Raw genomic sequence first — 16,886 nt, 5'->3', positions numbered from 1 at the left:
TGGTATTAGGTCTAACATTTAAGTCTCTAATCCATCTTGAATTAATCTTCGTATAAGGGGTAAGGAAAGGATCCAGTTTCAGCTTTCTACTTATGGCTAGCCAATTTTCCCAGCACCATTGATTAAATAGGGAATCCTTTCCCCATTTCTTGTTTCTCTCAGGTTTGTCAAAGATCAGATGGCTGTAGATGTGTGGTATTATTTCTGAGGACTCTGTTCTGTTCCATTGATCTATATCTCTGTTTTGGTACCAGTACCATGCTGTTTTGGTTACTGTAGCCTTGTAGTATAGTTTGAAGTCAGGTAGCGTGATGCCTCCAGCTTTGTTCTTTTGACTTAGGATTGTCTTGGCAATGCGGGCCCTTTTTTGGTTCCATATGAACTTTAAAGCAGTTTTTTCCAATTCTGTGAAGAAACTCATTGGTAGCTTGATGGGGATGGCATTGAATCTATAAATAACCTTGGGGAGTATGGCCATTTTCACGATATTGATTCTTCCTATCCATGAGCATGGTATGTTCTTCCATTTGTTTGTGTCCTCTTTTATTTCGCTGAGCAGTGGTTTGTAGTTCTCCTTGAAGAGGTCCTTTACATCCCTTGTAAGCTGGATTCCTAGGTATTTTATTCTCTTTGAAGCAATTGTGAATGGAAGTTCATTCCTGATTTGGCTCTCTGCTTGTCTGTTACTGGTGTATAAGAATGCTTGTGATTTTTGCACATTAATTTTGTATCCTGAGACTTTGCTGAAGTTGCTTATCAGCTTAAGGAGATTTTGGGCTGAGACGATGGGGTTTTCTAAATATACAATCATGTCATCTGCAAACAGGGACAATTTGACTTCTTCTTTTCCTAACTGGATACCCTTGATTTCTTTCTCTTGCCTGATTGCCCTAGCCAGAACTTCCAACACTATGTTGAATAGGAGTGGTGAGAGAGGGCATCCCTGTCTTGTGCCAGTTTTCAAAGGGAATTTTTCCAGTTTTTGCCCATTCAGTATGATATTAGCTGTGGGTTTGTCATAAATAGCTCTTATTATTTTGAGGTACGTTCCATCAATACCGAATTTATTGAGCGTTTTTAGCATGAAGGGCTGTTGAATTTTGTCAAAAGCCTTTTCTGCATCTATTGAGACAATCATGTGGTTCTTGTCTTTGGTTCTGTTTATATGCTGGATTACGTTTATTGATTTGCGAATGTTGAACCAGCCTTGCATCCCAGGGATGAAGCCCACTTGATCATAGTGGATAAGCTTTTTGATGTGCTGCTGAATCTGGTTTGCCAGTATTTTATTGAGAATTTTTGCATCAATGTTCATCAGGGATATTGGTCTAAAATTCTCTTTTTTTATTGTGTCTCTGCCAGGCTTTGGTATCAGGATGATGTTGGCCTCATCAAATGAGTTGGGGAGGATTCCCTCTTTTTCTATTGATTGGAATAGTTTCAGAAGGAATGGTACCAGCTCCTCCTTGTACCTCTGGTAGAATTCAGCTGTGAATCCATCTGGTCCTGGACTTTTTTTGGTGGGTAGGCTATTAATTGTTGCCTCAATTTCAGAGCCTACTATTGGTCTATTCAGGGATTCAACTTCTTCCTGGTTTAGCCTTGGGAGAGTGTAAGTGTCCAGGAATTTATCCATTTCTTCTAGATTTTCTAGTTGATTTGCGTAGAGGCGTTTATAGTATTCTCTGATGGTAGTTTGTATTTCTGTGGGGTCAGTGGTGATATCCCCTTTATCATTTTTTATTGCATCTATTTGATTCCTCTCTCTTTTCTTCTTTATTAGCCTTGCTAGCGGTCTGTCAATTTTGTTGATCTTTTCAAAAAACCAACTCCTGGATTCATTGATTTTTTGGAGGGTTTTTTGTGTCTCTATCTCCTTCAGTTCGGCTCTGATCTTAGTTATTTCTTGCCTTCTGCTAGCTTTTGAATGTGATTGCTCTTGCCTCTCTAGTTCTTTTAATTGTGATGTTAGAGTGTCCATTTTAGATCTTTCCTGCTTTCTCTTGTGGGCATTTAGTGCTATAAATTTCCCTCTACACACTGCTTTAAATGTGTCCCAGAGATTCTGGTATGTTGTATCTTTGTTCTCATTGGTTTCAAAGAACATCTTTATTTCCGCTTTCATTTCATTATGTACCCAGTAGTCATTCAGGAGCAGGTTGTTCAGTTTCCATGTAGTTGAGCGGTTTTGATTGTGTTTCTTAGTCCTGAGTTCTAGTTTGATTGCACTGTGGTCTGAGAGACAGTTTGTTATAATTTCTGTTCTTTTACATTTGCTGAGGAGTGCTTTACTTCCAATTATGTGGTCAATTTTGGAATAAGTGCGATGTGGTGCTGAGAAGAATGTATATTCTGTTGATTTGGGGTGGAGAGTTCTATAGATGTCTATTAGGTCCGCTTGGTGCAGAGATGAGTTCAATTCCTGGATATCCTTGTTAACTTTCTGTCTCGTTGATCTGTCTAATGTTGACAGTGGAGTGTTGAAGTCTCCCATTATTATTGTATGGGAGTCTAAGTCTCTTTGTAAGTCTCTAAGGACTTGCTTTATGAATCTGGGTGCTCCTGTATTGGGTGCATATATATTTAGGAGAGTTAGCTCTTCCTGTTGAATTGATCCCTTTACCATTATGTAATGGCCTTCTTTGTCTCTTTTGATCTTTGATGGTTTAAAGTCTGTTTTATCAGAGACAAGGATTGCAACCCCTGCTTTTTTTTGTTCTCCATTTGCTTGGTAGATCTTCCTCCATCCCTTTATTTTGAGCCTATGTATGTCTCTGCATGTGAGATGGGTCTCCTGAATACAGCAGACTGATGGGTCTTGACTCTTTATCCAGTTTGCCAGTCTGTGTCTTTTAATTGGAGCATTTAGTCCATTAACATTTAAGGTTAATATTGTTATGTGTGAACTTGATCCTGCCATTATGATATTAACTGGTTATTTTGCTCGTTAGTCGATGCAGTTTCTTCCTAGCCTCGATGGTCTTTACATTTTGGCATGTTTTTGTGATGGCTGGTACCGGTTGTTCCTTTCCATGTTTAGGGCTTCCTTCAGGGTCTCTTGTAAGGCAGGCCTGGTGGTGACAAAATCTCTAAGCATTTGCTTATCTGTAAAGGATTTTATTTCTCCTTCACTTATGAAACTTAGTTTGGCTGGATATGAAATTCTGGGTTTAAAATTCTTTTCTTTAAGAACGTTGAATATTGGCCCCCACTCTCTTCTGGCTTGTAGAGTTTCTGCCGAGAGATCTGCTGTTAGTCTGATGGGCTTCCCTTTGTGGGTAACCCGACCTTTCTCTCTGGCTGCCCTTAAGATTTTTTCCTTCATTTCAACTTTGGTGAATCTGGCAATTATGTGTCTTGGAGTTGCTCTTCTGGAGGAGTATCTTTGTGGCGTTCTCTGTATTTCCTGAATTTGAATGTTGGCCTGCCCTACTAGGTTGGGGAAGTTCTCCTGGATGATATCCTGAAGAGTGTTTTCCAACTTGGTTCCATTTTCCCCCTCACTTTCAGGCACCCCAATCAGATGTAGATTTGGTCTTTTTACGTAATCCCATACTTCTTGCAGGCTTTGCTCATTTCTTTTTCTTCTTTTTTCTTTTGGTTTCTCTTCTCGCTTCATTTCATTCATTTGATCTTCAATCGCTGATACTCTTTCTTCCAGTTGATCGAGTCGGTTACTGAAGCTTGTGCATTTGTCACGTATTTCTCGTGTCATGGTTTTCATCTCTGTCATTTCGTTTATGATCTTCTCTGCATTAATTAGTCTAGCTGTCAATTCTTCCACTCTTTTTTCAAGATTTTTAGTTTCTTTGCGCTGGGTACGTAATTCCTCCTTTAGCTCTGATAAGTTTGATGGACTGAAGCCTTCTTCTCTCCTCTCGTCCAAGTCATTCTCTGACCAGCTTTGATCCGTTGCTGGCGATGGGCTGCGCTCCTTCACAGGGGGAGATGCGCTCTTATTTTTTGAATTTCCAGCTTTTCTGCCCTGCTTCTTCCCCATCTTTGTGGTTTTATCTGTCTCTGGTCTTTGATGGTGGTGACGTACTGATGGGGTTTTGGTATAGGTGTCCTTCCTGTTTGATAGTTTTCCTTCTGACAGTCAGAAGGACTGTCTGTTGGTCTGTTGGAGATTGCTTGAGGTCCACTTCAGACCCTGTTTGCCTGGGTATCAGCAGCAGAGGTTGCCGAAGATAGAATATTGCTGAACAGCGAGTGTACCTGTCTGATTCTTCCTTTGGAAGTTTCCTCTCAGGGGTGTACTCCACCCTGTGAGGTGTGGGGTGTCAGACTGCCCCTAGTGGGGGATTTCTCCCAGCTAGGCTACTCAGGGGTCAGAGACACACCTGAGCAGGCAGTCTGTCCGTTCTCAGATCTCAACCTCTGCGTTGGGAGATCCACGGCTCTCCCCAAAGCTGTCAGACAGAGTCGTTCGCATCTGCACCGGCTCCTGCTACTTCCCCTGTTGGTCTTCAGCTGTGCGCTGTCCCCAGAGGTGGAGACTACAGAGACAGGCAGGCTTCCTTGAGCTGCTGTGAGCTCCACCCAGTTCGAGCTTCCCAGCGGCTTTGTTTACCTAGTTAAGCCTCAGCAATGGCGGGCGCCCCTCCCCCAGCCTCGCTGCTGCCTTGGGGATAGATCGCGGGAGACTGCTGTGTTAGCAGTGAGGGAGGCTTCGTGGGCGTGGGACCCTCCCGGCCAGGATTGGGATATATTCTCCTGGTGTGCCTGTATGCTTACAGCGCAGTATTGGGGTGGGAGTTACCCGATTTTCCAGGTGTTGTGTGTCTCAGTTCCCCTGGCTAGGAAAACGGATCCCCTTCCCCCTTGCGCTTCCAGGTGAGGCGATGCCTCGCCCTGCTTCAGCTCTCGCTGGTCAGGCTGCAGCAGCTGACCAGCACCGATTGTCCGGCACTCCCTAGTGAGATGACCCCAGTACCTCAGTTGAAAATGCAGAAATCACCGGTCTTCTGTGTCGCTCGCGCTGGGAGTTGGAGACTGGAGCTGTTCCTATTCGGCCATCTTGCTCCGCCCCCCCTACATTCTTTTTTAAAGTTTTATTTTAAGGCCGGGCATGGTGGCTCACGCCTGTAATCCCAGCACTATTTTAAGTTCAAAAGTACACGTGCAAGTTTGTTATATAGGTAAACTTGTGTCATAGGGTTTTGTTGTACAGATCACTCACTTATTAAGCCTAGTACCCATTAATTATTTTTCCTGATCCTGTTTCTCCTCCTTCCCTCCACTTTCTGGTAGGCCCCTGTATCAGTTGTTCCCCTCTATGTGTCCATGTGTTCTCATCATTTAGCTGCCACCTATAAGTGAGAACATGCCCTAAGAGTCTACAATCCCTGCATGCCTTTTCCCTCATGGAACTTGCCAGTTCTTGGCATGGTGCTACACATGTGACCACTGCAAAGAGAAGATAAGCCAGCAGAACTTTTGGCAATTCCACAAAGGTGAAGAGACAAAAATTAGAGTTTGGTGTTGCTGAAGCAGCCAGATACTAAGGAGCCAGGTAGGCAGTGAAAGGAGAAACATAGAGAAGCAGATCTACCACTTTGGGAGGGTTGCCTTTGCAAGGCATTTGCCACAGAAGGCAGGAGGCTGAAGAACTAAGCAGAAAACTTCAGAAAAGTAGAATGGAAGTTACAGAAATTATATTGCTCTGAGAAGAAAATAAAATAAAATTTGGAACTACCCAAGGAGGAAGGGAATATAGTAAGCCTCCCAGCTTCTCGGTTGAGACTACTGGAGAACCACACTCTCAGAACAGAGAAAAACCAGATAGAGTCTTATAACAATGAGGCAAAATCAGCTTAGTCTCTGATTAAATTAAGGCTATCTGGCACCATATGTGCCTAGTCATATATGTGGCACATATATGTAATCACATATGTGTCTGGCCCATAGACATCTGGCCATATATGTCTACCTTTCAAGAAAGAATCTATTGCTACATTTGCTGGCCCACCACCTTTAGTTGTCAGATCCTTCGGGTTTTGCCTCGGCTGTGGAACACTGAAGAGATCTGCCTTACTAAGTGGCACACTCTTCCCAGGAAGGACCACATCCAATGACTGATTGAGGTGGAGACACATAGACTCCACTATTTTGGCTCAACATGGGATAACTCTTGTAGGCCTAATACATTCCAGAACTCCCCAAGGATTTAGCTGAGGCTTTGGTGGCCTGGATCATATTTCAACTCCTTCTTCCAAATTCTGCTTTCTCTCCCTTCAATCTTAACACAAAGGTTGAAGCTAAATAAATACTCCAGACACCAAACTCCATCTCAGTTACTGTTTCCAGAAAACTTCACTTTTAGCACTTAGTATCAGGCATGGTCTAAGAAAGCAGGTGATAAGATATGGTTATTGATCTAGATAACCTCACAACTACATCAGCTGTGAAAATTAGCAGCCAAGCAGCCACTAGAAGGGACAGAACATGCTTGGAGCTCTCCACAACGCCCCATTACCAAAGAATTGTCATTATTTTTCTTCTCTGTTAGCTCCCTGGAAACTCACCTAAGAGCAAATGTGATTATTTGACCTGAATAAGAGCTTACTCAGTGCAAAGCCTTTTCCTCGGGGTGTTTCTAAAATATATATATATATTTATATATCTCCAATTAACACTGCAACTGTCTGAGGTGGGGATATCACTCGGGGCAAACAAGAAGCTAAACATAAAAATTAAAAGAAAAATGTGGGGAATTCCTGTAGGAAAATTTGAAAAGCTCTAATACATTGCTGAGAATCTAGAAGATCCTGTGAATGTGCAGGACTATGCATACACCTAAGAAGGACCCAGAAAGCCCCAAATATCTCACCTGTGGCAGACTTGAGACCCTGTACAAGCAGAAATTAAAGGACAAGGCAGAGCTGTAAACTCTGCTATAGTATTGACTGCTACAGTATTGACTCTGCTATAGTATTGACTCTGCTACGATACTGACTATGTACCCTAACATGCATAGAATCCCTTGGCAAAGACTAGGATATATACCTGCTAAGTGCATTTAAGGAAATTCTGTCCAATCATTAGTTGACCACTAGGCTGCTATCTTGGCAAAAGCGTCAGTGGCCAGACATGACAGAGAACAAAGTTAACGTAATTTGTTCAGGGAAGTCATTGAACAAATAAATAACAACAGTTAAAACAACAAGAAACAGAAACAGCAACAATGTTGTTGGGAGGAAGAATTCAACTTGCAGAGTTGAATTCTTATTCATATTATTCATATTATTTAAAATGTCCAACTTTCAACAAAAAAATTACAAGATGTTCAAAGAGACTGGAACATATGCCTATATACGGGGGAAAAAACAGTCAACAAAAACTGTTCCTGAGGAAGCTCAGACATTGAATTTACTGGACAGACTTTTAAATCAGTTATTTCAACACATTCAAAGAACTAAGTAACACATTTCTAGAGAACTAAAGGGAAGTATAAGAGCAATGGCTCAAAAAATACAAAATATTAATAAAGATATACAGATTATTTTAAAATATTAGAAGTTATGCAGTAAAATATATAATAACTGAAATTAAAAATTTACTAGAAAGACTTAACAGCAGACTTGATCAGGCAGAAGAGAAAATCCACAAACTTTAAGATAAGTAAACTGAGATTATCTAGTCTAAGGAACAGAGAGAAAAAAACAAAGAAAAATTAAAAGGTCCTTAATGACTTGGAGGATGTACCAACATACTGATAAGGGGAGTCCCAGAAAGAGATAAAAGAATGGGTCAGAAAGAATGTTTGAAGATATAATAGCTGAAAACTTCTTAAATTTGGAGAAAAACATTAAACTGCATAACCAAGAAGTACAAAAATTCAGATAAACTCTAAAGGATCTACACTTAGACACATTGTAATTGATCTATCAAAAATCAGACACAGAAGATTTTGAAAACACCAGGAGATAAGCAACTCATCAGATAAAATGGAGCTTCAGAAAGGTTAACATCTGACTTCTCATCCAAACTCAGGAGTCCAAAAGGAAGTGGGATAACATATTCAAAGTGCTGAAAATAAAATAAAAGAATGTCAAAATTTTTTTTGTCAAAAATTCTATATACAGCAAAGTATCCTTTTAAAATGAAAGACAAATTAAGATATCCCCGGATAAATAAAAGTGGAGAGAATTTTCTATTAACAGAACCACCCTGTAAGAAGTACTAAAGGAAGTCCTTTGGGACAAAATAAAAGGACAGTGTACAGTAACTTGAATCCATACGAAGAAATAAAAAGTAGAGGTAATTAAATAGGTAAAAGTAAGACAAAAGAAATATATTTTTTCTATAAATCTTTTATTATCTTATCTGATTTTTAAAAACAACTGCATAAATCAATAATTTATAATCATAATCAATGAACCTATGTTGAGATTATATTATAAAAAGATGTAATTTGTATGACAATAATAGTACAAAGAAGGAAGAAGAAACAAAGCTATACAGAGGCAAAGTGTAGATACTGTTGAAATTCGGTTGGGATTCATCTGAACTAGACTGTTAAAACTTTAGATGTTAATTTTAAGTTCCAGAGCAAGCAATAAGAATAACTAAAAAAATATAGCCAAGCAACAAGAAATTTAAAATGGCATACCCCAATATTTCTGACACAAAAAAGTCAGTAATGAAGGATCAAGAAGTACAAAAGTCATAGAGAAAGCAAATTTCAAAATGGCATGTGCAAATACTTACTTATCCTGATTACATTAAGTGCAAATGAATTAAACACTATAATCAAAAGGCAGAGATTTGTCTCATAGATAAAAATATATGATTAACTTATATATTGTGTGTAAAAGACATACTTTATATTCAGAGACACAAATAGATTGTAAGTTTAAAAATGGAAAATTTTAGGTGCATATGTGTTACATATATTCTCTATTGTTGGGTGGAGTATACTACAGATGTCTATTAGAGCTCATTGGTTTATTGTGCTTTATAAGTCTTGTATTTCCCGTTTAATCTTTTGCCTAGCACTACTCATTGTTGACAGTGGAATATTATGGTTGAATTGTCTATTTTTCCTCCAGTTCTGTCAGATTTAAGTATTTCTGGTGCTGTGTTATGTTTTCCTGACGAATGGACCCTTTATCATTAAAAAAATCCCTCCTCTTTTCTGGTAACAATTTTGTTTCAAAGTCTATTTGATCAAATATTAGTATAGCCATTCCAGCTCTTTTAGCAAAGATTGAATGGTATATTTACATATGTAATCTTTATCAAAATTATAGTTGTTTTTTTTCAGAAATTGACAAGTTAATCCTAAAATGTATACAGAAATGCAAAGTATCCAGGATAGCTAAAGTAAACCTTAAAAAGTTAAAGTACACACACTTCATAATTCCAAAATGTATTGCAAACTGTGGTAATCAAGAAAGATAGATAGATCAATAAAATAGAATTGAAAGTCCAGAAATAAACCCATACATCTATGGCCAATTGTTTTTTAACAAGGGGCACCAAGTCCATTCAGGGGGAAAGAATAGCTCTTCAGCAATACATACTAGGACAACTGAATTTCCATATGCAAATGAAAGAAGTTGAACTCCTACTTCACAACATACAGAAAAGTTAATTTAAAATGGATCAATGACTTAAATATAAGAGCTAAATCTATTAAAATCTTAAAAGAAAACAAATGAATAAATAATTAGTCACCTTGTATTAGCCAATTTTAAAAATACATACACTAGAAGCATACGCAACAAAAGAAAAGACAGATAAAGTGGACTTCCTCAAAGTCAAAAACTGTTGTTAAAATGAAAACAGCCCCTGAAGACTATAGGAAGATATTTGAAGATTATATATCTTAAAAGGCACACTTGTATCCAGAATATATGAAGAACTCTGGCAATTCAACAATTTAAAGAGGCAACCTAATTTTAAAATGAGCAAAGTATTTGAATAGATATTTCTCAATATAAGACATACAAATGGTTAACACTAACAAGCACATGACATGTTGCTCAACATAATTAGTCATTAGCAAACTGCAAATCAAAACGACAATGGGATACCACTTCACATCAACTAGGACAGCTATAAACAAAAAAGACAAGTGTGGTGAAAATGTGGAAACACTGGAGACCTCATACATTGTTTGTAGGAATGGCATTTCCTCAAAATGTTAAACATAGAGTTAATACTAGTCACAGCAATTCTACTCCTAGGTATATAGCCAAGAGAATTAAAACTGCAAGTTCACACAAAAACACAAAATCTTATACACAAATATTATACAGATAGCGTTATTCATAAGAGTCCAAAAGTGAAAACCGTCCAAATATTCCTCAATTAATGTATGGATTTTTAATGTGGTATATTCCTACAATAGAGTATCAATTGACAATAAAAATGAATGAAGTACTAATAATACATGCCTCGGCATATATGAACCCTGAAAATATTTTGCTATGTGAAAGAAGTCAGTCACAAGAGTTCCATACTGTATGATTTCATTCATATTAAATGTCCAAAATAGTCATATTTATAGAAACAAAGTTAATCAGTGTTTACCAGGGGCTGAGGAGAGGGATGGCAATTTATTGCTAATGCGTGTAGGTTTCTTTCTAGGGTGATGAAACATTCTGAAATTATTATAGATGATTATGATGGTTGTACAATTCTGTATGTATACTAAAAACCCGCTTAATTATATACTTCAAACAGATGAATTTTATAGTATGTGAATGATCTCAATAAAGCTGGCATTTCTAAAAGGTAACTAGCATAATATGAAGAACAATACATCATCTTAATAGATATGGAAAAAAATAATAAAATTCAAAACCCATTTAGGATTTTTTTAAAAGTGTTAGCAAACTACAAATAGAAAGAACTTCCTTAATTTGATCAAGAGTATCCTAAAATCCCTTCACCAAACATCATAATTAAAGGCGAAATATTGAAAACCTTCTCTCTGACATAGAAGAAACAGAAAGCACAATGACTGAAAAGAAGGAAATAAATTGTCATTATTTTAGATGACATGATTGTGTACTTAGAAAATTCAAATGGATTTACAGACAAACTATAAAAATTGTTGAGTGATATATCAAATTTCTTGGATACATAAAAACAGAAAATAAAGGAAAATTTTTAAAAACATATAATTTACAATAACATCAAAAACACCAGAGACCACAAATAAATCTAAGGGAAGATGTGCAAAATTTCTATGGTTAAACCTGTAACATGTAATTGAGAGAAATTTTAAAATGCCTCACTGAAAATACTTACTTAAATATTACCATAGTATATCATTGTTATGGTTGGAAAACTCACTGTTGTAAAGAAATTTTCCTGAATTTGATCTATAAATTTAATGCAGTCCCAATTTAAAAACAAAACAAAAACTGAAAACAGCATTTGTGGAAATTACGCAGTGATTTTAAAATTTGTATTAAATGCAAAGGGCCAAAAATAGTCAATCTTTAAGAAGAACAAAGATAGAGGACATATAATATTCAATATAAAGATGCTATAAAACTATAGTAATCCAGATAGTGTGGTGTTGTCTTAATTCTATTCTGTCAATTAGAGGGTTCAAAAATAGATATACATGTAATTACTCACTTGATTGATAGCAGCAGTGATATTACAGAGCAGAGGGAAATATTGTCTGCTAAATAATTAAATGGCGGTGAGTCAATTGAATATACACATAGAAAAAAATTAATTCCTATCTTTTACCTTTCACCATGCACAAAAATTAATTCCAGAATTATAGTAGATGTAAAACTGAATGCCAAAACAATAAAGATTCTAGAAGAAACATAGGAGAAAAACTTCTATGTTTGGGGGTAAGCAAGCATTTCTTAAGACACAGGAAAAAAAAGACACCGAAGAAAAGATTGATAATATGGACCCATTAAAATTAAGACCTTCTATTCCATCATAGATGCTAATAAGAGTAGAAAGGCAAGCCATAGGGCATGAGATCTTCGCAATACATATATCCAACAGATGACTTGTATCCAGAATTCATACAAAGCTACAAATTTAGGCCAAAAAGACAGACCATCAAAAAACAGGCAAAATATTTGGACAGGTATTTCACAATACTCCCATCAAAATTGTTAAAATGAAAAAGACTGACAATGCTAAGGATTGGGAAGGATTTGGAGCAACTACAACTTTCGTAAGGAGCTAGTAAGAGCATAAATTCGTACAACTACTTTAGAAAACTTTTTTGTTGAATAAATACAACCATATTCAATTAAAGACATGCACAAGAGGCTAGGAATGGTGGCTCATGCCTGTAATCCCAACACTTTGGGAGGCTGAGGTGGGTGGGTCACGAGGTAAGGAGTTCAAGACCAGCCTGGCCAACATGGCAAAACCATGCCTCTACTAAAAATACAAAAAGTACCCGGGCATGATGCCGTGTGTCTATAATCCCAGCTACTCGGGAGGCTGAGGCAGGAGAATTGCTTGAAGCCAAAAGGCAGAAGTTGCAGTGAGCTGAGATCATGCCACTGTACTCCAGCCTGGGTGGCAAAGCAAGTCTCTGTCTCCAGAAAGAAAAAAAAAAAAAAAAAAGACATGCACAAGAATTGTAATAGCATCACTGTAATAGCTGAAAATTGGATACCGCTCAAATGTCCATCAACAGTGGAATGGAAAAATATATTTTGTTTCAATCATATATTAGAATGCTATATAACAATGAGAATGAATGAACCACAATATGAAGATGTAATTAATTTCTTGAACATAATGCTGAGCAAATGAAGACAGGTTTTAAAAAGTTACATATTGTATAATTTGCATTTATATGAAGTTCAGAAGTAAGCAAATCTAAGGTGATAGAAGTAAGGATAGAGGTTTCTTTTGGAAGAGTGAGATACGACAGGCAGGGGGCTTGAAGGCATTTCTGGGGATGTTGTTAATATTCTGTTCCTTGATCTGGGTTCTGGTTACATGGATCTTGTTACTTGGTTAAAATTTATCAAACTGTACACTTATTATTTATATCCATTCCTGTATAAATGGCATACTCAAATAAAATCTTCTAAAAATGAAATGAAACACAGACACCTACGTTGCTTTCCATTTTCCTGCTGAGGCGAGAAGCAAATTCTGCTGACGTTGCTGCTTTCAGTATGGTTTCTAAACTGGGAGCATTTGAGGAAATCCGGCCAGGAGTAATTCACCATCCCCAGGACTGATTCACAGCCTTCTTTGGCAGCCTCACAGAAGGACCTACAGGGCAGAAGTCCATGACTAAAAAAAAAAAAAAAGAAAAAGAAAAAATAAAGAGAAAGGTGAAAATTAATGTCTTTACAGAATAGGTTTTGAAATAATAGTGAAATTAAAATTAGCCCCTGTGTTGTGATATTATCTTAATTTATACTTACTATAGTCAGCAACTTAAATTTTTACGTTCAGTCCTATGACAGTGATTTTAGCCACTCTATTGTCTTGATTCTAGAAGAAATAGCTAGATCTACACCATCTATTTCTTGTAGGAGCATTCATCAATAATTTGTTTAATATTTACTGGGCTAAAATATACAGTTGTCAGCCTAAAAGAGCTCTATTTAATATCAAAAGGGAAAAATTAACATGGAAACGAAGGCCCTCAAATTGCAAAGGCAGAAGTAGGTCAAAAATATGTTATTCTTGTACTTTTATCTTCCCTTTGAGAAATTCAAGCATCTCTGAGTAGCAGCAGAGAGTAAGCTGTTCCATTATTAACTTCCCCAGTCTCCCTAGAAAAGGAACATTATACAGACGAGTGGCAACTTGGACCTTGTACAGTTATTTATCTTTTCAGATTTCTAGTTTGTCATATGCAACATAAAAAATAATGCAAACAATTATCTGTTAATAGTATGAGTAATGATGCCCCTGGAGCTTATCTTTATTCACTTGACATGCCATCAAACAGTCCTAGATCCACAGCTCTGTGGATGGAGATAGGATACTAACAAAGTCAAGGCCATGGACTTGTTTCCTTACAGACCCAGGTAATTGTTTCTACTTTACAGCTAAAGGCTGCATCTCTCACCCTGGCTGGTCAATTGCTAAAGGCATTTCAAATAGTTTTAAGGAAACTGGGAAAGAAAATACCCGGTTCAGTTAAACCAAAGCATACACTTCACAAATATAGGGCCAATAAGATATCACAGAATCTCAGAATATTAGATATGTAACAAACCTTAAACAATACCTTATTCAAATCCTTCATATGAGATAGTTCCAGGGAGATTCTAGGATGGATTTGAGGTCAAACAACTCCCACTGGCAGAAGCAGGAATAGAATCCTGGTGGTTCAAGTTTCAGGACACATTCTACCTACTCTTCCTGTCTCTTCTCTTGTAAGGACCTAATAGCTGGGCTTTTAAAACTCCTTGATCAAACAAGCACATTTACAATACCCCATTCATACTTCTATAGATTACAAAAATATAAGGGGATATGCCACCCATTGAGATCAAATGAAACTAATAGGGTCTGTAAAATAATGTTAAGGGAGAGATCTTTGTGCATAAAAACGGAAAAAGGGAACTCAACATTCAGATAAAAATATTTTACCTTCCTCTCAGAAAGTCATCTTAAAACTGAATATCTTTTAGAATACTGATCGTCATATAATTGTCTACATACATTAATACGTAACCAAATTCAATAGTGAAGATGTTGAAGAAGAGGTTTTGTATTTGAAAGATTTAGCTTCAGCATATAAAATATGAATTCATTCAGGCAAGTTTATTGGTATAAAGAAGACACCTGAAATATATTAGATATTTCTAGGACTAAGAAAGGATCACTTAAATAACACTGTTTTTCAATATTTCCTGCCTGTCCTGAATCTTATCTCAGAGAAGTTAGCAAATATATTTTCTCAAATAAAATTAAGATACACAGTTAAGGAATGTGGAGAATATAAAATTACTACATGCAGTTAATTATGTTCGCCAGGCGCTGCTCTTAGTGCCACACATGCATCACCTCACTGATTTCTCAGAACAGGATGAGTAATAGGTGTTATTACTCATCCCCAATATACAAATAAGGAAACTGAAGCACAGAAAAATAAGACATTTGTCCAAGTTCACTGAGGGAATGAGGGTCAGAGCTGGGATTAGAACTTGGGCAGATTGACCCAGGATCTATTCTATTTACTACTGTACTACAAGTAAGTACTAATTTCATGAATGCATGTCTTGCAAGCACAATGGAAATCTTTTTTTTTTTTTTTTTTAATGGAGCCTGGCTTTGTTGCCCTGGCTGGACTGCAGTGACACCATAGGCTCACTGCAAGCTCTGCCTCCTGGTTTCAAGCAATTCTCCTGCGTCAGCTTCCCGAGTAGCTGGGATTACAGGAATGCGCCACCTCGCCCGGCTAATTTTGTATTTTTAGTAGAGACGGGGTTTCGACATGTTGGCCAGGCTGGTCTCAAACCCCTGACCTCAGGAGATCTGCCCACCTTAGCCTCCCAAAGTGCTGGGATTACAGGCATGAGCCACCGCACCCAGCCAAGAGTGCAAATCTTGATATGCACTTTGTGAATGGCACCATCATATACATTATGGGTGAGATCTCCATTTTACAAAAGCCTACAAATATGCATTGAATCAGTATTTGTCAGGGGCTAAGGAACACAAGAAGAGGGTAAATACATTTCTGCTTTCTTCACTAGGTGTGAGCCAACCCACAGTAAAGCTATAAAACAAGCTAGGCTTGTCATTGGTGTTCCTTCTTTGCCTCCTAGTTCCTGACCAAGGTCCCAGGGTCCCAATGCCATTGAGATCACCCCGATGCCAGCACTCCACCTAGATGGCCATCTCTACCAGAGTGGTTGAAACATATTATTCCCTATCCTCAATCAAAACAGCACTCCCAATTACAGCTAATCTCAATTAGGCTTTCAAATAAGAAAATAGATGAAAAAAACACAGAATAATGCATAATAATAAATGAACATTTAACCCTCCCAGAGATTTTTGCATCATTAAAAGAAGTCTGCTTACTGCAGTAATGGATCTCTAACTGATGAAACTCCAGATACCATTTAAAGGGGAAAAAAATATTCAACATTTTTTGAAGATGAGAAAGATGTCTGCAAACTGAATAACACTCTGGAGCCCAATTCTCCCAAGTGGTTCCTGGACCTTTCCTCATTTCTGAACTGACTTATTTTATTTTATTTTTTTTAATCATTCTACATCTTTTCTTAGAATCTTCTAGGGTAACAAAAATGAAGTTTCATGCAGGAGGCCAGCAGATTGTTTTCAAGTTCTAAAGTTAAGTCTTTAATTCAGAAATGGAATCATTGTCATTGACTCTTATGGCGGTCATTTTCTACAGGAAAGCCTCAGTCTACCACCTTGCAACTTTCACATGGCCACTCCTCCACTGCTGAATCTTGGGCCAATAGCTCACTCATACTAAAAATCAGTTTCCTCATTTGAAAAATGAGGATTTTGGAAGAGCTGGAGTTTGGATCATTTTTCATAATCCTTTTACTGCTAACATTCTGTAAGTCAAAATTCATTCTTTAAGGCAATGTTTCTCTGAGGAGCACTGGTAATCCCACCAGCTTTGCTAAATTTCAAAAGGTAACAGGCATTTTTCTCAAGATTTGTTCTGGGAATATGTAGAGACATTAAAATACCATTAGGCCCTCCATTCTAAAAATAGGGCCTAAGAAAAATGTCTACAGTGTTTCCAAATAGTTCTCTTAAGAGGTGTAACCAACTGAGACCCATAAGCTTTAAATTGCTGGACCAAGATATATGTGAAATAGTGATGGTGTATTAATAACTAGCAACACTTTCAAACAGTGAGCAAAATGAGGAGTCATTTGTTCTTGCACTGCATAAAATTCAACTGCTTATGGAAGGTTGAAGCATTT

The 16,886-nt window shown here is 37.4% G+C and overlaps 1 protein-coding gene across 4 annotated transcripts in view; it reads right to left on the bottom strand.

Moving 5' to 3' along the window:
* Positions 1-16,886, bottom strand: part of CORIN (corin, serine peptidase) — a 272,512-nt gene that overhangs the window by 147,215 nt on the left and 108,411 nt on the right. For all 4 annotated transcript variants that reach the window (XM_030919664.1, XM_030919673.1, XM_030919678.1 and 1 more), the window contains one exon: positions 13,067-13,248. In XM_030919664.1, coding sequence (XP_030775524.1) covers positions 13,067-13,248 — 182 coding nt within the window. The remainder of the gene's footprint in view (positions 1-13,066; positions 13,249-16,886) is intronic.

This window comes from Rhinopithecus roxellana, chromosome 2 (genome assembly GCF_007565055.1).
Source record: "Rhinopithecus roxellana isolate Shanxi Qingling chromosome 2, ASM756505v1, whole genome shotgun sequence".
Lineage (NCBI taxonomy): Eukaryota > Metazoa > Chordata > Mammalia > Primates > Cercopithecidae > Rhinopithecus > Rhinopithecus roxellana.
The sequence above is the reverse complement of the archived record's forward strand: the minus strand, read 5'-3'. Positions and strand labels throughout refer to the sequence as shown.